We start from the raw sequence: 27,069 nt of genomic DNA, 5'->3' as shown, positions 1-27,069 counted from the left end.
AGGGTTTTACCCTGATTACTTGGCTCCATTATTCCTAGAGATAAGAGGCCTCTGAAGTGCCATAGAGGTTAGGAAGCCATTTGAAGTCTTAAATTCTCGACTGTCATGTCAAAGCTCTCTCACCTATCACATTTGTAGTTACAGACATGCAGCTTTGGTTCTGTGGATCAGGTTACCTAGAACTAAATGTTTGACTGCAGACAGCCTGAGAGTTACTATCGTAGGCAGGAAAGCTTAGTACCCAACAGAGTTTGGTGGTCTGATAATAGCTGCTACGATGTTCCGATGAATTTAAAAATACTTTACATTTTTACAGTGATTTTATGGTATTTATACCTTTGAGTTTTAGCCAGCAATTGATTGATTTTCTGTGCTAGACATCATGGAGAGGTAGAAAATAGATGAAGGGACGTGCTTTCGGTTGACACGTTACTAATGAACGTCAGTGGGAGGGCACTGGCACCTTGATGTGGGGGTGGCCTTGTGTCCACGTAGCCTGGCAAGCCATTACCTCCATAGAGATAAATCTTCAAAAGCGAATATTGTGGACTTCACCACATGAGTTTTCATTGTCATATCATGCAACTCTTTAACTTACTGACTTGTAAAGCATGTTTGTGACTGCCAAATCCAGTGATTTAAGCTTGTATGCTTTCTTTCAAATTATTATTAGATTGCAGCACTGGAGAAAGACAAAGAAGAACTACGTCACCAACTGCTTAGTGTTGATCCCACGAGAGACAGCAAACGGATAGAGCAACTGGTTCGAGAAAAAGTTCATTTGTGTCAGAAATTAAAAGGCTTAGAGGCTGAAGTAGCAGAACTCAGGGCCGAGAAAGAGAATTCTGGTGCTCAAGTAGAAAGTGTCCAGAGAGTCCAGGTGCGGCAGTTGGCTGAGATGCAGGCTACCGTCAGATCCCTGGAGGTAAGGTTTTAATTGCTTCCCGCTAGAATATGGCCTGCTTTTTCTGACAGTGCAGTTGACAAGCCGTTGACTTCGAGAGCACTAATGTATGCTCACCCGTCTAATGCTGACGCATTTGTGGAATCTCAAGAGGATATATTCTTTTTGTAAAACAACTGTTGATTCCTAAGCAATAGCTATGCCACTACATTTACAAAGGGATTGTTTATTCTCTGGGAATCAAGTCAGCTGTCTGAAATGACTTAACTCTTAGAATGCCCATGAGTAAAATATTCCAAAACATTCGAATTTATGAAGATTAGAAGTAACCTTAAATTAGAAGGGACAGCTCCCTTCCGTGGCAATTTGAGATCTTAAAATATGCTGCATTGACCTATTTTTTTTTAAAAAAAGTACACTAACATACCTTTTGACAGCTCTTGCTAGATAGTAAGATTCAGGTTGGCTCCTGATGAAGATTTCCAAGTTGATCGGAGACAGAACCGTTGCTAGCACCAGGCTGATTCTCCTACTGGCCTCTAGTAAAAAGTAGTTTGGTTTCTGTGTTGGAAACACTTTCCTTCTGTCCTCAGACTAAGGGGTTTGGATTGTGAGTTAGGCTGATAGACAAGCAAAGAAAAGACATTAAAAAAAAATTCATATATATGGAAGTTCACAGAAAAATGTGACTCAAGGAGGTGATTAAAATTTAATCGAGGAAGGAGATTGGCATTATTGGGAAAATGTATCTTTTGGGAACAGCGAATGGGCCACTAGGAGACAGGTGAGGAAGATGGCAGTTTTATGACAATGTTTGTAGGTGTTCTTTGTTTTTAAATCTTGATTCAGACTTCATGTCTTCTATAGTAGAAGTCGTCGTTTCTGATTGTGAAACCCCTGGGAATGGGGTTTTTGACAGTTAAATACTTTTAAGAAGTTGTACTTTTAAGCAGATCAGAGAAGTTAAGTGAAAACGGAACTTTTCCTGGGCCTGTTGAGTCAGATATCTTCAACTCAAAATATTTGTGCGTGCCTACGCAGCATGATGTGGGCTCCTCTGCCATTGTTAAGATATACGCAGTCCTCTTACTTCTTAGTATTTATCACTGAACATATTTTAATTGTTCTGATTTATTTTGAACAGCCCAAAGTGTGTGTGTGTGTGTGTGTGTGTGTTTGTGTGTTTGTGTGTGTCTGTGTGTGTGTGTATTCCAAAACAGTTACGAGATGATTTAGGTTGCAGGGAAGGATGGTTAAAATTTAATATTCACTGTCAAAATGGTGGTGGTTCTTCCCAGTTAAGAAACTGGCAAATTACTGTTTTGATGAGTAGAAGTCATTTTGTAACTTTCTTTTAGAATAAGAATACAACTTCTGGCAGTATTTGATGTTCTTCTGAACTGGAGCTGTCAGCATGCTAGGCCTACAGGCGGGTCAGAAGGAGGTGTTCCCGATCACCTCGCACACGGCGCACATTCACCCTTGGCAGATCAGTGGGATAGTTGGAGTCGCATACAGTGTGTGGGTCCTTGCGTGGAGTCCCCGTTGAGGTCATTCAGAGTGATTATTTATTTTCTGAACAAGCTGAATGATGACAAAAAGGCGAGTGGTTCATTTGTGGCATCTTCCAAGTAGCTTGTATTTTATCTTCTGCTTGATTAGTTGAACCACAAGCACAAGGCAGAAAGCGTTGTCTTCAACTGTTTGCCTATATTAGGCCCAGAGAGCATCACCGTAGATTTGAGGAAAATAGCTCTTTCCTCCTCCTGATTATTGGTTGAATTACAGTTTATCCTTTAAAAAAAATTAATTTCTTCCCCTAAAGAGTATTATTTACCAGGGAGTTTTTTTTTTTTTTTAACAATTTACATACCTTAGTAAGAGTCTTATATATAGTATGAGATCAGGAAGTGTTGAGCTCTTTGCTCGTAATTTCTAAGACTATATTAACTATCTGGAATTTATACATATACTTTAAAAATAACTGTTTCTAAATTTCAGTCTTCACTACTGTAAGTGAGCTCTTGTCTTCCCTCTGCATGGAATGTATGCTGCTCGCTTAATCTTCCAAGCTGTTTGTGGGATTAGTGTCAGCAGGGAGAAGCGGTGTCCCCTCTCCTTTGCTGTGTTCTCAGTGGGAGGTTCACCTGGGCAGGGAGGGTGACTGGGTAAGGTAGTCTCCCCTCCCTGTGCCTTTACCATGCTGTCCCAGCAAGAACTTTGCAGCTGCTTCCACCTGGACTTCTTAGCTCTTGTTGAGTCCACGCTGCTCTCCCTTGTGCATCCTGCTTCCTCACATTAAACTGTTGGTTAATAACATAAATAAGAAGGGTGACTGGGCATCGTGTAAATGCATCGTGTAAATTCATGAGAAAAGCATGTGAACTTTATTTTATTGGTGGTGCTTGATGTGTTTCTCTAAATATCTTGGTTATTTGTTTCTGTTTTTTTTTTTTTTTTAAATATTTACTTATTCCCTTTTGCTGCCCTTGTTTTTTGTTTTTTTTTTCCGCCAGGGTTATTGCTGGGGTTTAGTGCCTGCATCATGAATCCACTGCTCCTGGAGGCCATTTTTCCCCCTTTTGTTGCCCTTGTTGTTGTAGCCTTGGTGTGGTTATTGTTGTTGTTGATGTCATTCGTTGTTGGACAGGACAGAGAGAAATGGAGAGGGGAGGGGAAGACAGACAGGGAGAGAGAAAGACAGACACCTGCAGACCTGCTTCACCGCCTGTGAAGCGACTCCCCTGCAGGTGTGAAGCTGGGGGTTCGAACCGGGATCCTTATACTGATCCTTGCACTTTGCACCACATGCGCTTAACCCGCTGCGCCACGGCCCGACCCCCGCCCTTTTTTAAAAATTTTTTATTGCTGTAGTTGTCGTTGTTACTGATGTCGTTGTAAAATAGGACAGAGAAATGGAGAGAGGAGGGGAAGACAGAGAGGGGGAGAGAAAGACAGACACCTGCAGAACTGCTTCACCACTTGTGAAGCGACCCCCCCTGCAGGTGGGGAGCCGGGGGCTCAAACCTTAGTCCTCATGCTGTTCCTTGCACTTTGCACCACCTGCGCTTAACCCACTGTGCTACCTCCTGACTCCCCATGCACTTATTTCTTTTTTTTTTTAAATTTCTTTATTGGGGAATTAATGTTTTACATTCAACAGTAATTATAATACTTTGTACATGCATAACATTTCCCAGTTTTCCATATAACAGTACAACCCCCACTAGGTCCTCTGTCATCCTTTTTGGACCTGTATTCTCCCCCCCCCACCGACCCCAGAGTCTTTTACTTTGGTGCAATACGCCAATTCCAGTTCAGGTTCTACTTGTGTTTGCTCTTCTGATCTTGTTTTTCAACTTCTGCCTGAGAGTGAGATCGTCCAATATTCATCCTTCAGTTTCTGACTTATTTCACTTAACCTGAGTTTTTCAAGGTCCATCCAAGATCGGCTGAAAACAGTGAAGTCACTGTTTTTAATAGCTGAGTAGTATTCCATTGTGTATATATAGCACAACTTGCTCAGCCACTCATCTGTTGTTGGCCACCTGGGTTGCTTCCAGGTTTTGGCTATTACAAATTGTGCTGCTAAGAACATAGGTGTACTCAGATCTTTTTGGATGGATGTGTTGGGTTCCTTAGGCTCTATCCCAAGGAGAGGAATTGTAGGATCATAGGGTAGGTCCATTTCTAGCCTTCTGAGAGTTCTCCACACTGCTCTCCACAGAGGCTGGACCAATTGATATTCCCACCAGCAGTGCAGGAGGGTTCCTTTGACCCCACACCCTCTCCAGCATTTGCTGCTGTTACCTTTTCTGATGTGTGACATTCTCACAGGAGTGAAGTGGTATCTCACTGTTGTCTTTATTTGCATTTCTCTGTCAATCAAAGAGTTGGAGCATTTTTTCATGTGTTTCTCAGCCTTTTGGATCTCTTCTTTGGTGAATATTTTGTCCATCTCCTCTCCCCATTTTTTGAATGGGGTTATTTGTGTTTTTGTGGTTGAGTTTGGCAAGTGCTTTATATATTTTAGTTATTAGCTTCTTGTCTGATGTATGGCATGTAAAGATCTTCTCCCATTCTGTCAGAGGTCTCTTGGTTTGGGAATTGGTTTCTTTTGCTGTGCAGAAGGTTTTTAAATTGATTTAGTCCCATAGGTTGATGCTTGCCTTAGTCTTCTTTGTAATTGGATTCGTTTCATTGAAGATGTCTTTAACATTTATGCGGAAAAGAGTTCTGTCAATATTTTTTACTAAATATCTGATAATTTCTGGTCTAACATCCAAGTTCTTGATCCATTTAGAATTTACTTTTGTATTTGGTGAAATATAGTGGTACAGTTTCATTCTTCTGCATGTTTCAACCCATTTTTTCCAACATCATTTGTTGAAGAGACTCTGTTTTCCCATTTCATAGTCATGGCACCTTTGTCAAAGATTAGATGTCCATAGGTGCGGGGGCTTACTTCTGGACTCTCAATTCTATTCCACTACTCAGTGTATTTATTCATGTTCCAGTACCAAGCAGTTTTGATAACAATGCCCTATAATGCAATTTGAGATCTGGGAGTGTGATGCCTCCAGCTCTGTTCTTTTTTCTTAAGATTTTTTTTTTTTTTTTGGTAATTCTAGGTCTTTTCTGGTTCCAGATAAACATTTGTAGCATTTGTTCTATTCTCCTAAGAAATGTGGTTGGGGTCTTGATGGGGATAACATTAAATTTGTATATAGCTCTGGATAGTCTATTCATTTTGATGATGTTAATTCTGCCAACCCATGAACATGGAATATCTTTCCACTTCTTTGTGTCTTTTTCAGTTTCCCTTAGTAATGACTCATAATTTTCAGTACACAAGTCTTTCACTTATTTGATTAGGTTTACTCCTAGATATTTTATTGCTTTTGTTGTTATAGTAAAAGGAATTGATTTCTGAATTTCATCTTCTTCTTAGTGTTTGCATAGAGGAATGCCACTGACTTTTGAATGTTAAATTTTGTAGCCTGACACCTTCCTGTGTTGCCTGATGATTTCGAAAAGCTTCTTACTGGATTCCTTAGGGTTTTCTATGTATACTATCATGTCATCTGCAAATAGGGAGAGTTTGACTTCTTCTCTTCCAATCTGTATGCCTCGAATTCCTTGCTCCTGCCTGATTGCTATGGCAAGAACTTCCAACACTGTGTTGAATAGTAATGGTGATAGTGGACAGCCCTGTCTAGTACCTGATCTGAGGGGAAATGCTTCCAGTTTTTCACCATAGAGTATGATGTTGGCTGTAGGTTTGCTATATATAGACTCCATTATCTTGAGGAATTTTCCATCTATTCCCATTTTTTGTAGCGTTTTGGTCATAAAGAAATGTTGTATTTTGTCAAAGGCTTTCTCTGCATCTATTGATATGACTATGTGATTTTTGGTCTTGCTTTTGTTGATGTGGTGGATCACGTTGACTGATTTACATATATTAAACCAACCTTGCATCCCTGGGATAAACCCTACTTTGTCTTCATAAACAGTCTTTTTGATATACTGCTGTATCCGGTTGGCTAGAATTTTGTTCAATATTTTCGCATCCATGTTCATCAGAGATATTGGTCTGTAGTTTTCTTTTTTGGTTGTGTCCCTGTCTGCTTTTGCTATCAGAGTGATGTTTGCTTCATAGAAGCTGGCAGGGAGTATTCCAGTGTCTTCAATCTTCTGGAAGACTTTTAAAAATAGAGGTATTAGTTCTTCTTTGAAGGTTTTGTAGAATTCATTTGTAAAACCATCTGGTCCAGGACTTTTATTTTTGGAAAGGTTTTGATAACTGTTTCAATTTCATTAGCCACAGGTGTTTGCACTCACCGGTGATCTGGTGGGCTCCGGAAGTCGATCCAGTTCTGTCTGGTTGTGGTCCCAGGTGGTCTCCTTTGGTGTTCCTAGTTGACCTGGGAGAGGGGCCGAGAGAAACACAGCTGCTGCTGCTCTGTAGCCCTGCCTCCAGAAGTTCCCAGTTATTTATTTCTTAAGCAGCTATTTTCCAGTGAAATTCTACTATTTATTTTGCTAAAACTCTTGCCACAGTGCCAAATGTTAATGTTGTTGAAGTTTAAATGATTTTTGTGCATTTTAAATAGTATTTATTTTTATATTACTGTGAAAAATCATTTAGAAATTTGAAAATATTTTATTTTAATAAAAGGCTGAAAAACAGTCAACTAAACTACAAGCTGAACGCTTGGAAAAAGAGCTCCGATCAAGCAATGAACAAAACACGGCTCTGATCACTAAAGTGCATAAAGCTGAACGGGAAATAAATGCCTTGACCAGTCAAGTAAGTCACCTCATGTTTTACTCCATTCTTGAAAAGTTTCCCTGCCCTAGACTGACAGAAGAGTTTTCGTTGAAATTTCTCCGTGAAACTCTTTATTCTATCACTGAACCGTTTTAGAAAGATACACATATACTGTGAGAGGTTAATGGCTTACACTGCCTGCTAAGCAACTTCTTGCCACATCTGTGTGACTGTACACATCCCGTGCCTAATCTCTCTTGGCTCAGTTTTTACAGTGGCTCTGTGCTTCCCACCATTCAGAGCCCTTGATCTTTTGAAAGCCTCCTCCAGTTGTTTCCTGCTGTTAGTGCTTCAGCCTCATTGGGCTCCCTCTTCTTTGGGCAAGTCCAGTTCTGCTGCAGCCACTTGGCTGGGGCCTCTGTGTACTTGTTTGTCTTATAGATTGTTCCTTCCCCTTTTTTCAGGTGCTGTCATGTCAGAATGACTGTGTTTTCTTCTTCTTCTAGCGTTTGCCCTTCTTCCGTAGCCAGTCAACAGCGTCAGGTTGAGACTGATGTAAAGTTTCGAGACCTCCTTTGAATCTGGAGAGGTGGCAGTCGTTGACTGTGTTTTCATGTTGTAAGACACTATGTCCACTGTCCCTCTGCTTTATTCGCTCTCTCCCTCTCCTAATTTATTGTTCTTTTTCTTCATAGCTCTTATCACCATCAGACATATTTCCTTCTCTCTCTCTCTCTCTCTTTGTCTCGTAAGTGGCCATTTTTTTTTTTTTTTATTGGATAGGACAGTGAAATTGAGAGAGGAGGGGGAGGTGGGGGAGAGAAAGACAGACAACTGCAGACCTGCTTCACTGCTTGTGGGGACCTGCAGGTGGGGAGCCGGGGGCTCCAACCAGGATCCTTGCTCTTCGTACTCTGTGTGCTTGACCTGCTGCACCACTGCCTGGCCTCATCAGACATATTTCTATATTTTTGCTTTCCCTATTCTCTCTCACCTCCTTTCCCTTAACAAAACGTTAGCTCTAAGAGAATAAGGACACAGCTTTCATTATTGATAGATCTCTGGCCCTTAAAACAGTGCTGATACACAGATGATCAGTGTCTTTTTAAATTAGTGCGTTAGTGCCAATCACACAATAGGCATTTGTTACTTTTATTAAGGAAAAATGTGGGAATTGTGGTGCCAGGGATCAATCCTGAGGCTTTATCTGTGTGAAGTAATCACCCTGTCACTGAGAGAAATCCCTAGCCCTTAGGCTATCTTTTTTTTAAATTTTATTTATTTATTCATTTTTTGTTGCCCTTATTGTTTTTATTGTTGTAGTTATTATTGATGTCATTGTTGTTGAATAGCACAGAGAGAAATGGAGAGAGGAGGGGAAGACAGAGAGGAGGAGAGAAAGACAGACACCTGCAGACCTGCTTCACCGCCTGTGAAGCAACTCCTCTGCAGGTGGGGAGCCGGAGGCTCGAACCGGAATCCTTCCGCTGGTCCTTGTGCTTAGCGCCACCTGTGCTTAACCCGCTGTGCTACCGCCCGGCTCCCCTCCCTTAGGCTATCTTTAAAGAGAAAAGATGTGGTCTGGGAGATGGCTCAGTGGATAAAACACTGGACTCTCAAGCATGAGGTCCTGAGTTCAAGCCCCGGCAGCACATGTACCAGGGTGGTGTCTGGTTCTTTCTCTCTCTTCCTGTCTTTCTCATTAACAAATAAACAAAATCTTAAGAATAATTAAAAAAAAAAAAAGACGGGTCATGGGGGACAGCATGACGGTCATGCGAAAAGTGATTTTTAATTTTTTTTTGGTCTCCAGGGTTATTGCTGGGGTTCAGTGCTTACATTACGTATGAATCCACTACTCCTGGAGGCCATTTTTTCCGTTTTGTTGCCCATGTTGTTGTTATTACTGTTATTGTTTTTATAGCTTTCTTTTTTTAAAAAAATATTTTATTATTTATTTATTCCGTTTTGTTGCCCTTGTTTTATTGTTATAGTTATTGTTGTTATTGATGTCGTTGGATAGGACAGAGAGAAATGGAGAGAGGAGGGGAAGACAGGAGGAGAGAAAGACAGACACCTGCAGACCTGCTTCACCACTATGTGACCTGGGGCAGTTGACATACTAAGATCCTGACGTTTCTTGTACAACATGAGACTTAATACCTACCCACCTTACATAGCTGTGACGATGATTAAGTAAGGTAGTATGCCTAAAGCATGTAATAAAGTCTGAATTATAATCATCCTGGTATTAGCTGTTAGCCTATGTGGGGCATCTCTGGTAACCTGCAGATGAGATTGACTTCTGAGTCTGTTATTCAGTGTTTCCTGAGTCCCGAGTTTTATGAAATCATCTTAAAAAACTTGAAGCTCAGGGAGTCGGCCGGTAGCACAGCAGGTTAAGTGCACATGGTGCAAAGCTCAGGGACAGGCACAAGGATCTGGGTTCGAGCCCTCAGCTCGCCACCTGCAGGGGAGTTGCTTCACAAGCGGCGAAGCAGGTCTGCAGGTGTCTGTCTTTCTCTCCCCCTCTGTCTTTCCTTTCTCCCTCCATTTCTCTCTGTCCTATCCCACAACGACAACAACAATAATAACTACAGCAATAAAAACAAGGGCAACAAAGGGGAATAAAGACATATTAAAACGCACAAACAAAAAAACTTGAAGATCTTCCCAGAACAGAAGCAATTGATTATAGCCTGTTAGAAGATAAACTTTCTTAAGTAATAACGTATTTGTCATAAATTCTTTGGCCAGGAATTACTTGACAAGACCCAGGCAGTATTTGTGACACGGGGAAGAAAGATTCAGTCAGCAAAAAGCTAAGCATTTAGGTCCTGTTGAAAAGGTCATTTCTGGGAGTCCAGGCGGTAGCACAGAGGGTGAAGCGCATGTGATGCCAAGCGCTAGGTCCGGCCTAAGGATCCCGGTTCCAGCCCCCGGCTCCCCACCTGCAGGGAGTCGCTTCACAAGCGGTGAAGCATCTTTCTCTCCCCCTCTCTGTCTTCCCCTCCTCTCTCCATTTCTCTCTGTCCTATCCAACAGCGTCGACATCAATAACAACAATAACTATAACAATAAAAGAACAGGACCAACAAAAGGGAATAAATAAATAAATATAAAATTAATTAATTAATTTAAAAAGGTCATTTCTATCATGAAAGGAATGCACTAATTACTCTTTTACCTTGATTCATCTCAGCCTATTTGTTCTGAATCCATGATTATCAAGCAACTTTTCTGTTTCAGCTCCTTTTTTTTTTTTTTTTAAATATTTATTTTATTTATTTATTCCCTTTTGTTGCCCTTGTTGTCAGCTCCTTTTATAATTTTGTGAACAGATCTTTCAGACCTCCCCATTTAGGTCTTTGTCTTACAAAGCTGACGTGCTGATGTCATAGATCACTCTTGACTTTGTTCACGTGAGTCTAGCTTAGAGCTTAGTTCAGGTGTGGTGACAAACTGCATTGCTGAGCCTGAAAGGCCGAGACCACAGATAGCAGAGGCGTTACAGGATGACTCCTTTGGGAGGCGGTGGGCTCAGAACTCTCACGGCATACACACCCTTCTCTGTATGTAGATTGATGGCAACTAATGTGTTGTGAATGTTTGTTTTGAGTTTCCATACTCAATGCGATCTTGTAGCCAGTGTCTTAATTAATTAAACATGACTGATACTTGTAAGATGTGAAAGATTAGGCAATTTCGGAGTTTTGATTCCAGAGTAATCTTGTTTTATAGATGAAAACCAGACATATGTTCAGGAATTTGAAGTTATAGTTTTGCCGGAGGTTATAAAGTGTAGTGGGACAGTTTCTGGGATTGGAGTCATGACTCAGCTCACCCACTGCTTTCTGATTTATTGAAAATTGTAGGAGGGTAGCGCTGGGCCCTTCAACACGCCGTTTTTGTTGTCTTGGACTGACTTGTTCATGCTTTCAAAAACATTGTTTTTTCCAAATGGGAATAATACCTTTTTTTTTTTTTTTTTTTTTTTTGGTAAAGACTGAGGTTTACATTGAGCACAATAGATGGCAGCTGGTGATGGTAACGACAATATTAGACACTAAGCATATCCTTAAATGATGTCATAATACTGTAAGACTAAAAAAAAAATGAGAGCTGGCTCAGCCTCTGGTCACCACCTGCAGGGAAAGCTCCGTAGCAGTGAAGCAGTGTTTCTTACGCCCCTTCTTTCTTCTGGTCTCTCCCTCTCCCTCTGTCTCTGTCTCTCTCTCCATACATATAAAATGGCCACTGAGGACAGTGGAGCAGAGCCCCAGTGACAACTGTGGTGGCAAGAAAAACAATTACAACCTTAATCCCTTTCACTTATTCTGTTTGTCAGTATTTCAGTAACTGTGTATAGAACTTTAGGCAAATTACTTAAACCACTGGGATCAGATCTCTCATGACTAGGCATTGTTCTAGCTGGTCCTTACAAAGCCCTTCTAGCTTATTACGGAGGGGGGCAGATAGCATACGGCTATGCAAAGAGACTCATGGGAAGGCTCCAGAGTCTAAGCGTCAGCTCCCCGCCACACACCGCCACGAACTGGAGCTGAGCAGTGCTCCAGTAAAAACAAAACAGACAAACCCAAAATGAAAAGGAGTAAAGGAAACCACAGTCACCTTACCGTCCAGGTTACCATCTCCAACGTGAAAAGCTCTGTATTCAAGTACGGTTCTCATTCAAGTTCACACCAAAGCCTCTTAGCTTTTTTTTTTTTTTAAAGACTTAAGTAATGCATTTTCAAGCGTATTTCTGTTTCTTGTGTATGCTTTGCTGTGTGACTTTGGATATGTAGGTAATCTTTTTTCCTTCAGCTCACTTTATTGGGGGAAGTAGTGATTGACAAGCCAGTTGTCACGTGAGTACACTTTCATTATTATTATTATTACTGTTATTCTTATTTGTATTGGTGATCTAATAATAATAAACAAGATTGTGAGATCACAGGGGCACAGTTCTACACAGTTCCCACCACCAGCGTTCCATGTCCCAGCCCCTCCATCGGAAGCTTCCCTATTCTTTACCCTCTGGGGGTGTGGACCAGAGCTCTTTACGGGGTGCAGAAAATGGGAGTTCTGACTTCTGTGATTGCTTCTCCGCTGGACATTGGCAGGTGGACCCATCCCCCCAGCCTGTGAACTGAGACCAAATGAAGTCTCCCTACACTGGGAGGCACCCTCTTGAGCCGCCCTCCCCCAACTGTGTCTCCTCCTTGAGAGTAGTACATGGCTCTGCCCATAACCACAGCTCGTCAAAATCGCATCCTGTGTTTTCTCTATACTTTTGTGTCTGTGTGTAAGTTCCACTTTGGAGGGAGGTAATCCAGTAAATTGTTCTTTTTCTTTTGCCACTTAATGTGAGTCTTTCAGGTTCTATCCAGGATGTAGCAAAAGAGATTCCATCATGATTTTTTTTTGTAACCAGGTACTACTCTATTGTGTATGCATACCTTAACTTTGTGTGTTTTTATACCCAGGTACTACTCTATTGTGTATGCATACCTTAACTTTGTGTGTTTTTATACCCAGGTACTACTCTATTGTGTATGCATACCTTAACTTTGTGTGTTTTTATACCCAGGTACTACTCTATTGTGTATGCATACCTTAACTTTGTGTGTTTTGGTTTTTTTTAAATATTTTATTTATTCCCTTTTGTTGCCCTTGTTGTTTTATTGTTGTAGTTATTATTGTTGTTGTCATTGTTGGATAGGACAGAGAGAAATGGAGAGAGGAGGGGAAGACAGAGAGGAGGAAAGAAAGACAGACACCTGCAGACCTGCTTCACCTCCTGTGAAGCGACTCCCCTGCAGGTGGGGAGCCGGGGTTCGAACCGGGATCCTTATGCCGGTCTTTGTGCTTTACGCCACCTGCGCTTAACCCGCTGCACTACAGCCCGACTCCCCAACTTTGTGTGTTTTTATACCCAGGTACTACTCTATTGTGTATGCATACCTTAACTTTGTGTGTTTTTATACCCAGGTACTACTCTATTGTGTATGCATACCTTAACTTTGTGTGTTTTTATACCCAGGTACTACTCTATTGTGTATGCATACCTTAACTTTGTGTGTTTTTATACCCAGGTACTACTCTATTGTGTATGCATACCTTAACTTTGTGTGTTTTTTAAATGTATTTAATATTTTACTGACTCAGATAGAGAGAGAAATAGGGAAGGGAGGTAGAAGCGGCAGGAGGAAGAAGCACCTGTCACACGGCTTCACTTGTGAAGCTTCCCCACCGCAGACAGGAGGGGGGGGGGGGGCTTGAACTGAGGTCCTTGCACATATGCACATGTTCATCCTACAAGGTAAGTCAAGCCTGGCTTCAAACAACTGGATTATTGGGTTATTAGCATTATTAGCATCCCCCCTCCCCTCCCCTTTCCTCCCTTCTAGTCTCTCTTCCCCCTTCCCCTGGTAGACAGGATTGTGGGATGAGAGGACTACAGTTCCCACCACCAGCATGCCATATCCCATCCCTTCCACTGGAAGCTTCCTTATTCTTTATCCCTCTGCGAGTATAGACCAGAGATCTTTATGTGGTGCAGAAAGTGGGAGTTCTGGCTTCTGTTATCACTTTTCCTCTGGTCATAGGCTTTGGCAGATGGATCCATACCCCCAGCCTGTCTCTACCTTTCCCCAGTGGGGCAGGGATCTGGGAAGGCGGGGTTCCAGGACAGTCTGGTGATGTCGTCTGCCCAGCGAAGGCAGGTTGGCGTCATGGTAGTAAAATCCAGTGATTCTTATCCTTACTTCATATTTGAAGTGTATTGTAGTGGGGGTCATTAATGAGCTATGTGTTTCATAACCTCTTATGAGTTACCGTGGCCTTGCACATGTGTGATGGCACAGCGAAGCATCTTCCCTTGGGCCAGCATTTAATTCTTTATTGTAGAGAGAAAGTAGAGATGCCTCTTCGTCTGATAGTGGAACCTAACGCATCGCCCCGCACACAGCAAGCTGCAGTTTCCTGGCCGAGCTGTTCAATCTTTCACCACAATCCCCATACTTAGCTTTGTACAGTTAGTGTGTACTAGCAAGTCGTAGTTAAATTTGTCACAGTACCGGCTTTTCATGGTCCCAGTTTTCAAAAATCGCAATCATTTAGAGTTCTAGTTCTGCCTCTGCCGGTGAGATCATGAAGTCTGAAGTCGTGGAGCCCAGACGATAGCAAGTCTAAGTGCTGAAGTGTGGTTTCCTAGCTGTTGTCCTGTTCGATTTGCTTTCATGGAAGGGAATCTTGGGGATGAGACTTCAGTGCAAAGCTGTCTGTGCAGGGAGGTAGTGGGAGCGCATCAGACTGCGGTGCCCCGGACCAACACCCCTTCCTGTGCTGGTGTGTGTTTCTTTCTCACGAAAATATTTCTCTGAATTATGTGAGCAAAAGATACTTTATGTAGTGTCACTCAAGAAGCTGTGAGTTGACCTGAGGTGTGCATCTCGGTGTGGCTAGCGGTATAAAGACAAGCAGTGCACTTGCTTTTCTGTCTCAAGGGTTTTGCCCAAATCACTTCTTGCAAGCATTTTCCAGATCTTCCACAGATGGAGTCTCTTTCAGTAAAGCACTCATTTCTCATCCTTGCCCACGTTGACTCTAGGCCCTCCTCTAGATTTGTTTTTATTTCCTAACTCCCGCTTTCGTAGGCTTTACTGGACTCATGTAAAGTATCCTTTATGTTTCAGTTTCCTTTATCTTAGAGCCGCCTGTCTGACTTGTACACGTTCATACTCTGGCTTTCTAGTTCGGTGTACTAGCATAGGTCAGAACGCAGTGCGCCCCGCCTGGCATCTGTAATGGTCATGTCCTCATCAGGGACTGTGTTCACTGGCAGAAGCACCTTTCTTTTCCCAAAGGCAAGTGGTGTGGAAAGTGGTAGAGAGGTGCAGACGGTACTACTCTCTCCCTGGCTCCTGCAGTAGTGCCTAGCCATGGACAGGTGCTCAGTGAACAGTCATTAGAGAAATGGAGCCTATTCCACTCATGAACCATGTAGACTCAGCTTCCAAGAAGTCTGTTGCAGGGAAGAGTAAAAATCGGTGTGTGTGGGGTGATGCATGTGCAAAGTTCAACAGTCATTTATGTTCACTGAGGGGTTTTCAAGAGAAGGCACTTACAGGGGCCAGGCGGTGGCGCACCTGGTTGAGCGCACATATTACAGTGCACAAGGACCTGGGTTCAAGTCCCCGGCCCCCACCTGCAGGGGGAAAGCTTCACAAGGGGTGAAGCTCCCTGCCCCTCTCCTCCTCTCTGTCATTCCCTTCCCTGTCAATTTCTGGCTGTCTCTACCCAATAAGTAAAGTTAACTTAAAAAAAACAGTAAAAAAAAAAAATTAAAAACAGAATTGAGGCGTACTCTCCTAGGTGTGTGCACACATGCACTTTTTTTTTTGGCTACCAAATTCACCAAATCCTTTTCCTTTTTTCTTTAATCCGGTTTTGTATGGCGTATAAAGTTTATTCCACTACTCGACATCTTCTGTCTTCTAGCTCCGCTATAACACATTGCTCATGGTTTTCTGACTAGACTTTGTGACATTACACCCATCTGCCATTTTATGTACTGTTACTCATCTCTTCAATGTCTTCTACTCCTCGGACAGGTCTCAGTCCCCCCTTCCCCTCCCACCACAAGATATCTGGGCACTTGACTATTAGACTTTATACTTAATAGGTAATCTTTCTAAAACAAGGTTAAGCCCAGGACTTCACAGAAATAATTAGTAAAGAAATAACCACTGTCATTAGGAAAAGACTGTTTCCTGGTGTATCAAGATGCGTACCAAAAGCGGCCGGGTGGTGGCGCACCTGGTTGAGCGCACATGTTACAGTGCGCAAGGACCTAGGTTCGAGCCCCCAGTCCCCACCTGCAGGGGGAGAGCTTTGCAAGTGGTGAAGCAGGGCTGCAGGTGTCTCTCTGTCTCTCACCCTCTCTATCCCTCCCTTCCCTCTTGATTTCTGACTGTCTCTATCCAATAAATAAATAAAAACTTTTAAAAAAAGATGCATACCAAGGACTGTGCCAAGACAGTCCCCAAAGGGCGCGGGCTTCTAGAAGGGCAGGTGCTCACGCTTGCTCTGTACTCGGCTAAAGTGTCTTCTCACATTTACTGATGTTTTTGGAAAATCACTTCATGGCAAGAAAATGACCAATTGTAATTTCAATTTCTAATTATCAACAGGTAAAAGAACTTAAGCATTCAAACAAACTAGAAATAACAGACATCAAACTGGAGGCAGCAAGAGCTAAGAGCGAGCTAGAAAGAGAAAGGAATAAGATCCAAAGTGAACTGGATGGTAATGTGCTTTCCCGCGCTTTTTACTGTTCTCAGATGCAAGCTGGAGCCATTAAAGTAGATCAAACTAAATTTTCCCTAGAGTTTGTTTAATTGAATTTTTAGAGCACATGCAGATTGTTTGTGTTTATACATTGATTATAACATTCTATGATCTAATTTTTAAAAATCTTGTCATAATGGTTTAATACTCTTAAGTAAAAACTTTAGAAATAAAACTCTGTATTTCTTGTGTTTGTAACTTGGAATCTATTTAGATCATGCTATTAGTTACTGGTCCTTTTGAGCCTAGTATGTGCTAGGGTGTCATATGGGCTTCAGGTCCAACTTAACAAAAATCATTTCCACTTTAGGCCAGAGCATAGCAGAGCATAGCAGCCTAGGCCAACTTACTAAGCTCTATTTCAGTCTTGGAGAACACCCTTCTCATTGAGATTGCATAGGGATTTTATTGTTTTTGGCATAAACTTTTCTTTTTTTTTTTTTTTTTTCCACAACTGTCCTCAGGTTGATCTTTGTTTGAACTTGTGACTTAACCCCCTCACCACCACCCACACAGCTATTTAGTGATGAATGCTTGTTTTTAATTCTGATTTTTTACTGGATGTTGACTGATGGATTTCTTTAGCACTAGGGAGTAAATTTTCTTAGGAACTTAAAAAGTCTGGAATCCAGTAGTGAGTTCTTTTTAAAACTGAGACTAGGTATGAAAATTTTTTTTTGTTGTTTCATATGAAAAAGTGCTTGCAAATTTATTGGACAAACCTGAACGTTTCAATTTCTAGTTCTACTACTAGAAATAGAAAAACTCTGCTAGAAAAATAGATCAAAGGGTTCTGTGATGTTTAATCATTGGTTCCCAGGTAGCGTTATGATCATGATGTCATTAGATTATAGAAACATTTTAAGCCTTTTTGGCTATCACCAGATTAACGTTCTCCACTTGTAAGTTTGAAATGAGTAAAAGTATGCAGCATGCTATCTCTGTGTTAAAAGACAGAAAAATCAACTCAGTTTCATCTCTTTCTTTAAAGTTTCTCATTAATGTCAGAATCTGAGAATATAGAAACTGTCTGCATTCCTTTATCTTGCTAGTAGTTGTGCATGCTTGCTGTCGGTTGTGATTTTTCATTTTAATAACATTAACTACAGCACATTTTTCTCCTTAATAAATACTAGGATTACAGTCAGACAATGAAATTCTTAAGACAGCTGTTGAACACCACAAAATGCTCTTAGTAGAAAAAGATCGTGAATTAATACGTAAAGTACAAGTCGCCAAGGAGGAAGGTTATCAAAAACTTGTGGTATTACAAGATGAAAAGTAAGTACCTTACTGTGTGTTAAATTTCTTTAATGAAAACATTTTGCTGTCATATCATCCTTACTATAATTCTTATAACATAGTCGTCATCTGTTGTTTTAGGCTAGAGCTTGAGAACCGATTAGCGGATTTAGAGAAAATGAAAGTGGAAAATGATGTCTGGCTGCAGTCCGAAAAGGATCAGTGCGAAGAGAAGTTGCGGGCTTCACAGATGGCAGAAGAGTCAGCCAGAAGAGAGCTTCAAAGTATTAGGTTATATATGGGCATATATATATATATATATATATATATATTTTTTTATAAAAAGGAAACACTGACAAAAACCATAGGATAAGAAGGGTACAACTGCACACAGTTCCCACCACCAGATCTCCGTATCCCATCCCCTCCCCTGATAGCTTTCCCATTCTCTATCCCTCTGGGAGTATGGGCCCAGGGTCATTGTGGGATGCAGAAGGTGGAAGGTCTGGCTTCTGTAATTGCTTCCCCGCTGAACATGGGTGTTGGCAGGTCGATCCATACTCCCAGTCTGCCTCTCGCTTTCCCTAGTGGGGCAGGGCTCTGGGGAAGTGGGGCTCCGGGACACATTGGTGGGGTTGTCTGTCCAGGGAAGTCTGGTCAATATCCTGCTAGCATCTGGTGGCTGAAAAAAAGAGTTCACATGTAGAGCTAAACAAATTGTTGACTAATCATAAACCTAAAGGCTGAAATGAAGGGGGTCTCCATTTTGTAGATAGATAGTAGTCCTATTTTAGTTATATTCCAAAGGGCCCGTGACAATACTAGTTTTTGGGTTTTTTTTTTTGAGCCTGACGTCTGATATGTAGGTGGATTCAAGTATTGTCTGGGGAGATGATGTCATGGTTGGAAAAAGGACCAGAAAGCTGGATCGGGGAAGAGAGTAGCTCCCTAATATTGGAAAGGTGTATAAATATTGTTGACTGTAAATCCCATCGATTTGCTGTGATCTGGGGCCCATATTCAGCTTAGGGGCCTGTGTGACCCCTGCATCCCTGTAGATCTGAGCTCACATTCTGTGGTCATGAGTAGGAACGTTCCAAGCTACCCCAATATCAGGACCCATCTTCCTCAGGTGGAGCCTAGAGTCTGTTGTCCAGCCTTCCTTTGGAGGATGGAACATTCTCTACAGCTGTTGATCCACTTGACATTTTAAGTAATTCCAGAACTAAGAAAACTTTAAAAATAGTACAGTGGTTGGGAGATGGTTCACCTGGTGGCATGTGCACTGACTGTCCACAGAGCCTCACCGCTCAGAGGAGCGCCACAGCACAGCAGGGCAGCTCCACAGGTGGTAGGGCAGTGCTGTGACAAGAATCACTCCTGTCGTCCTCTCTTCTAGAGACCTGAAGTAAAAGGAACCAAGAAAACCCAAACAAAAGCAAACGCTGGCCCAGGTGTGGCTGTGCATGTGTGCAGCCCAGACGCCACCCACCAGAATGACCCCATATAATCTTCAAGCTCTGCAGAGAGTGACATTTCATAGAACCATGTTGTAATCATGAAACCTGAAAAGCTAGGATTCATTGATACTGTCACGCCTGCAGGCTTCACTCAGATTCTACCAATTGTCCACTGACACCTGTTTTCTGACCCAGAGTCGGACACACGTCTCAGGCATACACAGATACACTGTTGATTCTGGCCTTCCAGCACTGGTCTGAATTGGAACGCCTTCGGCATTGACAAGCTAGACTCTCACTGTCCACAGTATATTCCCTTCACTTCTGGAATACAGTATAGCAGCATATTCATTCATTCCCGTATAACCTGTGACAAGCCTATTCGCGAGTGTGGGGTAGTCCTGTCTCTTTCTTTCCTTTAGCTGTGGAGTCCACAGTCAGAACAGTGTCTGCTGGTGTTGAGGGAAGGTACTTAGCTCCTAGGGCACAAGACTTGCCTCCCTGAAGCTCCAGGTTCAACTCCTGGCGTCACGCGTGTGCTAGAGGGGCCCTGTGCCCTTTCTTCTGTTTTGTTTATTTTCATTATTGCTATTATTAATTAGTTAATTTTTTTTTGCTACTTTTATGTGAAACTCTCATGGAATTAAAAAAAAAAGTTTCTTAGGATTTTTTTTTCCCCAAACTTCCTTTGCTTTGGTTACATTATTTCTTGATAAATGAAATAATATATGACTTCATTTTAGTTAATTTCTTTCTGTTTGATTCCTCTTTTTTTTAAAAAAAAAAATTATTCCCTTTTGTTGCCCTAGTTAGCTAGTCTTCTTGTTATAGTTATTATTATTGTCGTCGTTGTTGGCTAGGACAGAGAGAAATGGAGAGAGGAGGGGAAGACAGAGAGGGGGAGAGAAAGACAGACACCTTCAGACCTACTTCACCTGTGAAGCGACTCCCCTGCAGGTGGGGAGCCGGGGGCTCGAACCGGGATCCTTATGCCGGTCCTTGCGCTTTGCACCACGTGCGCTTAACCCGCTGCGCTGCCGCCCAACACCCTGTTTGATTCCTCTTTAGGTCTGTAGTTTATCCTTATGATTTATTTACTCAATATAGTCTTCAACTATGTGAAAAATCAACATGGCTCTATTTTTTTTAACTTTTTTTTCCTATTTATTTATTTATTGGATAGAGACAGCCAGAAATCGAGAGGGAAGGGGGGGTGGATAGAGAGGGAGAGAGACAGAGCGACCCCTGCAGCCCTGCTTCACCACTTGCAAAGCCTTCCCCCTGCAGGCTGGGACCTGGGGGCTTGAACCCTGTAACATGCGCTCAGCCAGGTGCGCCACCACCCAGTCCCGGGGAATTTTTTCTCAAAAGTTACTTCTTACCTTCATTCTGTCTAGTTAACATTCTCTTGTGTTTTCTTTTCCACCCTGCCTTGTTTGGCTGGCTTGTCTTAGTTTTTGTTATTTCCACCACAAGTGGCCCCTTCCCACTCTTATCAGTGTATCCTGGAAATATAATTTCACTCAGTTCCCCTCTGTTTTTTATTTTTTTTTTTTAGCTATATAGCATTTTCTTTGTGTTTATCCAGCCGTGTCCCTAGATTCGTGTATTTAATTGCTTCCATTATTTTCTGGTTTTAATGTGAGTGCTTAGCCAAGTGTGCCACTGCTTGACTCCCTTATTTTCTGATTGTAAACAGCACTGTGATCAGTAATGTTAATTTTGTACAGGTAGTTACACACTGTTGGAAGTGTCTTAAGGGAAATCCCGAATACAGCTAGAGGGTCAGGATTTAGAGGGGGTACAGCTTGGTAGATGCTGCCAATTCCATTCTAGAAAATGACCCTTTTCATCACAGTACAGTTTAATTTGCATTCCTCACTATAAGTGAGATTGAACTTTTCATATGTTTATGGATTATTTTCATATCTATTTTGGTGAGATATCTGTTTGTATGTAGGTTTTATTTCTTAATGATTTGTTCTTCTTTTTAAGAGTTCTGTATAGTAAGAATATCAGCGTGGGAGATAGCATAGAGGTTATGCAAGTAGGCTCATGCCTGAGGTTCCCTGCTTCAGTCCCCCACACCACCATAAACAGTTATCTGGCAAAAATAAAGTAAAATAAATAGGATGGTAAGAATATTAGCCTTTTATTTTGGGTGCATATTATAATATTTTCCAGTTTATCAGTTGCCTCTTTACTTGTTTATGGTATTTTTGCTATACAGATTTAAAATATTTAACGAAATTAAATTACCACCCTGGCATTAAATCGTAGTTTATACTTATACTGAAGAGGACTTCACTTTTATAGTTTTATATTTTTGCATGTGGTTAGATCTCTCATCTATGTAGAGTCCATTCTTTTGTATCCTGTGAGATATGGATTTACTTTTACTTTTTTAAAAGTTTGTTTATTTATTTACGTATTTATTTATGAGAGGGTTAGGAGGAGTGAGGGGAAGAGAAACAAGCATCACTCTGGCACATGTGCTGCTGGGGATTGAACTCAGGACCTCATGCTTGGGAGTCAGTCTGAGTTTACTCACTGCTCTTCCTCCTGGATCACTACTTCTGCTTTTTTGTAAATAGGTAAAAATGATTCCATGTTTTTGTTAAAATGCTGCCTTTGCCTCAACGACTCATAAGAAAACACCTTATAAAGTTTACATTCACGTGCGTCTCTTCATCTGCTTAACCACACTATCATCATCTCTGATTGGATCACACTTTGCTTTGTATCTTCCCTCCTAAAAATTTAGACATTTTACAAGGCTTTTTCCATATGAAGTTAAATAACATTGTCTACCTCCATAGAACTTATTTTTGATGTTTTTATTGGGAATTCATTAATTTTAAAGTATATTTTATTTTTATTATTTATTTATTCCCTTTTGTTGTTTTATTGTTGTAGTTATTGTTGTTGTCATCATTGTTGGATAGGACAGAGAGAAATGGAGAGAGGAGGGGAAGACAGAGAGATGGAGAGAAAGACAGACACCTGCAGACCTGCTTCACCGCCTGTGAAGCGACTCCCCTGCAGGTGGGGAGCCGGGGGCTCGAACCGGGAACCTTACGCAGGTCCTTGTGCTTTGCGCCACGTGCGCTTAACCCGCTGTGCTACCGGCCGACTACCTTTATTTATTTTTAATGACACTGTTTATGGTGGTGCTGGGGATTAACCTGGGACCTCAGAGCCTCAGACATGAAAGTCGTTGGCGTAACTGTTATGCCCTTTCCCCAGCCCTCGGTCAAATATTTCAGCCAAGGAAGAGCTACCCTTTCTTATTTTTGGCTTGCCACCACTGAGGCTCAGTGCCTACGCTTTGAAGCCCCTGCTCCTGGTGACCATTATTTTTCCTTTATTTTGATAAAGACAAAAACTGAGAAGGAGGAAAATAGAAAGGAAGAGAGAGAGAGAGACACCTGCAGCCCTGCTGCACCACTCAGGGAGTTTCCCTCCAGCAGGTGGGGACCAGGCTTTGCACTCAGGGCCTGGCTCATGGTGATGGGCTTTACGGGCTGTGACCGTTGTTTGTCTGTGAAGACTATCAGTTTATTTTCTTTACTGGGTGGATTAATGGCTTACAGTCACCAGTAAAATACAGTAGTTGGTCCATGTGTAACATTTCTCGGTTTTCCACATAACAATATCATTCCCCTCTAGGCCCTCCTCTGCCATCATGTTCCAGGACCTGAGCCCTCCTGACTATCAGTTTTTATGTTTATTTAACATCCTGCTAATTTATTATATTCTCGTATTTAGTTTTATTATGAATTAGCTAGAGTTCACCTAGTATATATTGTGACATCATATACAAATAGGATTTTATTTTTTGCCAGTTCTTATGCCTTGAGTTGATTGATCTAACTGCACTGACCATAACTCAATATAGTATTGAATGCTTTTGGAAATAGTAGGCTTCCTTAACCTGTTCTTATTTATATTGTTTCTCCATTAATGTTAGGCCTAGGCTAACATTAAATGTATGTTTTATATATGTGTGTAATCACACATTTGAGAAAGTGTCCATTCATTTTTATTTCCTTGATATTTTTTCTCAAAGGCATAATATTGAAAATGGCCAAAGCTTGCTCCTTCCCTGCTTCCCCCTTCATTTCTTCTTTTTTTCTATAGATAAAGGCAGACAGCGAGTGAAGGGGACCACAACACTGAAGCTTCCTTCAGTTTGGTGGGGGCTGGACTTGAACCTGGACCACGCATGTCAGAGAAACACACTATCCAAGAGCCATTTCACCTGTCTACCCAAAAATTTTCATCCTTTCAAGATAATGCTATGATTTTTCTCTCAGCACTATTAATGGATAATTAACATAGTTTCCTATATTGAACCAACTTTAATTTTTTTTTTTTTACAAAATATTTATTTACTATTGGATAAAGACAGATTGAGAAGGGAGGCATAGACAATACATGCATCTGTCATGTGTCACTATGCAGTGTTCAAGCGGTTCCTCTCACCTCTCCTTCAGCACCGCCTGTTTTCTTACTGAATTCAGTTACAGCTATATGGGGGGGCGGGTGAGGGAGACAGAGGAGACACCACAGCACTGCTCCCCTCTAGTGAGACTGACGTGTGCACAGTGCCACCACCTGTGACCTGGAGCTGGGCCCCAGCTTTGCACCTGGTTACGGTGTGCCCTCCATAGGGTGAGCTGTGTCCCGGCCCCCAGCCTTTACTCAAGAATTCGTTTTTCTTTTCTTAGTAGAGTAGTATTCTGTTGTGCATCACTTTTTAAAAAAATACTTTTATTTATTTATTATTGGATAAAGACAGAGAGAAATTGAGAGGGGGGAGGGAGACAAATGGGGAGAGAGACAGAGAGACACCTGCAGCCCTGCTTCACCACTCATGAAGCTTTCCTCCTGCAGGTGGGGACCAGGGGCTTGAACCCGGGTCCTTGAGCCCTTTAGTGTGTGCGCTTAACCAGGTGCGCCACTGCCTGGCCCCCAGGCGTATCACATTTTTATCCAATCTTCCCTTTATGAACATTCTGTTTCTACATCTTGACTGTTGTAAGTGATGCTGCAGTCAACATACGGATGCGTGTATTTTTTTCAAATTAGTGTTTTCAGAGGTCATTTCTTAATTGAATTTCTATTTTCTTTCTTATTCTTGCTCACACCAGCTGAGCCTTTATTTTTTAATTATAAATACATATAAAAGGTAATCATTGAGCATATAGTTGTGTTCACTTTAATTTACTGAATCGACTGCTTTCTGTTTTCTACCTCATCGATTTCTGCTTTCGTGTTTACTACACTGTGGTTCTGCCCATGAAATGTTTTCATACTAGAGACCAGGCAGTAGCAGCACAACAGAGTTAGCACTAAAGCCCCCCGCCACCTGTAGGGAGAAAGCGTCACCAGAGTTGAAGTAGTGCTACAGGTCTCTCTCTCTCTCCCTGTCTTCCCTTTCCTTCCCAGTTTTTCACTTCAATAAGTAATAAACATTTTATAAAATTTTAAGTAGTGTTGCAGAGGGTTAAGCGCAAGGACCGGCAAAAGGTGGTGTCATGGTGGCATCTGGAACCTGGTGGCTGAAAAAAGAGTTCACATACAAAGCCAAACACATGGTTGTCTAATCATGAGCCTAAAGGCTGGAATAGTGCAAGTTTTCATTTGAATAGCTGGTTATAGAGGAAATGCATCTCTGAGGTGCAGTTACACATCTTCTGAAACTTGTGCGGGATATTATAGATCATCACCTCTCCTGCCCTCCACTTGCTCAGATTTGTAGACTGAGACTGCAGGCTTATATATGCTTCCTCCCCCTGTCAGTTCCCTTGCCTTGTTTCCTAAATTCGACATACCATTAGATCTGCTTGTGTTTATTGGACAAGTTTTTTGATTCCCACTACTATAGAAAGAATTCTCTCAGATCTGTGTACTTGCAAATGTTAGACTTTTTAACTATTAGTGTAAAGATTAGCTGCAACAGTTCTAGAATCATAATGGAATTTGAGAGGCAGTCTTTTTCAGCCGTTTGAAACTTGATGGGTACATTTTTTTTGTTCACTCTGGAGGATAGATAGGCAGGGTGTTTTTTAATCTTCTCATGACAGTCCACAAGAGGAGGAAATACTGCCCTGGGTGCCCCTACTATAGTGTTTCATCCAATTATGGCCTCAGTTTGGTCAGCCAGAATCTTTGCTGTTAGAATTTAAGCCTGGTTTGGGCTTCTGTTGCTATAGTGAGAAAATGTTCAGCCAAATGTTCTGTCATTACTTGAAGACAATAATGAACTCTACCCTTTGAAATGTTTTGTTTTATTTGCTGTATAAAACATCTTTCATTCCCGTAGCTTTTCTTTACTATAAATCATTTTCTCTTCCAGTAGTCATTGTGATGATTTTCCTTAAATTCCTCTGTAGCTTCTCTGAAGTGTGCAGTTTATTCAGTATCATGCTGCAGCCAAGAGAAATCGCAGCAAAAGGAGCCATCATAATGTCTGTGTGGCTTTTAAAGAATGGGTTGTTTATCTGTCGGCAGTTCTGATTTTCATATTTATAGTTCTCACTATATCAACCAAGTCCATAGATGCTGTAAAAGTGTGTGTTTTTTTAATAAACTGGGTGCGTTAATGGTTTACAGTAAATACAGTTGTTGATACGTGGTTTAAAATTTCCTAGCTCTCTGCAAACTTTCTCTCTCCAGCTTACACCTCCTCCACCGTCGCACTGCAGGACTTGAAAGCCACACCTCCCCATGCCCTTTACTTTGGTGCAGTGCAGCAGCTCCAGCCCAAGTCCTGCACATGTTTTCCCTTTCTGTTCTTATTTCTCAACTTCTGTCTGTGAGTGAGGTCATCCCCTATCCATCCTTCTGTTTCTGACTTAATCTCACTTAACATGATTTCTTCAGCTCCATCCACGACGAGGTGAAAAGAGTGAATTCATCATTCTTAAGTAGTATTCCATTGTGTATGTAGACCACTTGCTCAGCCACTCATTTGCTGTTGGACACCTGGGTTGCTTCCAGGTTTGGGCTCTTACGAATGTGCTGTTATGAACATGTTTTTGGATGAGTGTGTTTGATTCCTTAGGATATATATATATATATACATATATATATGCATTTATATATGTACATATAATATATATATATATATATATATATATATATATATACGTACATGTTACACACACACAAAGTTTTAAGTGTAGAAAAAGGGAGAGAAAGAACACACACACACACACACACACACACACACACACACACACACACACACACACACTTTGTTTCTGGAATGTCTGTACCGGGGATTAGAACCTGGGACCTCGGGCCTCAGTATGGAAACACTCTGCTCGCGTGTTATTCCCCAGCCCTGTCTTCTGTTACTCTGATTTATGTCTCTTATTCTGCTTTGCCATTTGCCTGTCACCTTGTTTCAGGGTTTTGTGTTCTGTTCTTCTTGTGGAGCTCTTTACAGCAGTAATAGTGACCAGATACACAAAGAGCTCATTAAGCTGTACAAACAACTCCCCTAAAAAATGGGGAGAAGGCACGGACAGAATCTTCACCAAAAAAAGAGATGCAGCGGGCCAAACAACACGATAAAGATGATCCCCTTTAATTCCGTGACGCTGCTGTCTTGCTCCCACCACGTGCAGCACTTAATCTGCTGCCTTTGGTTCTCCCAGAACCTTGTGACGACATTTTTTGTTGACTTACATCTTTAGCTTCTCTCTCTCAGACTCTTCGGGTTAGACTGAATCTCGCACACGGAGCCTTTACTGATCCCCTCATGAAAATAAATTTACTTCTTGTTTGATTTATTTAGTTCATCAGCAAATATTATTGAATCCTTA

At 41.6% G+C, this 27,069-nt stretch overlaps 1 protein-coding gene across 2 annotated transcripts in view; it reads left to right on the top strand.

Annotated features, from left to right (window-relative positions):
• CEP83 (centrosomal protein 83) overlaps positions 1-27,069 on the top strand; it is a 94,009-nt gene that overhangs the window by 43,028 nt on the left and 23,912 nt on the right. Inside the window, exons 6-10 of one of the 2 annotated variants that reach the window (XR_009550878.1) lie at positions 674-925; positions 7,086-7,217; positions 16,376-16,490; positions 17,669-17,813; positions 17,916-18,058. Coding sequence is in view for 1 of the 2 variants with exons in the window: in XM_060195545.1 (XP_060051528.1) it covers positions 674-925; positions 7,086-7,217; positions 16,376-16,490; positions 17,669-17,813; positions 17,916-18,065 (794 nt within the window). In the remaining variant the exon portion in view is untranslated. Of the gene's footprint in view, positions 1-673; positions 926-7,085; positions 7,218-16,375; positions 16,491-17,668; positions 17,814-17,915; positions 18,066-27,069 lie in introns of both variants that reach the window. The other variant, XM_060195545.1, reaches the window with a different exon arrangement.

This window comes from Erinaceus europaeus, chromosome 7 (genome assembly GCF_950295315.1).
Source record: "Erinaceus europaeus chromosome 7, mEriEur2.1, whole genome shotgun sequence".
NCBI classification, from domain to species: Eukaryota; Metazoa; Chordata; class Mammalia; order Eulipotyphla; family Erinaceidae; genus Erinaceus; species Erinaceus europaeus.
Note: the sequence above shows the minus strand (reverse complement) of the source record. Positions and strands in the feature narration are given on the sequence as shown.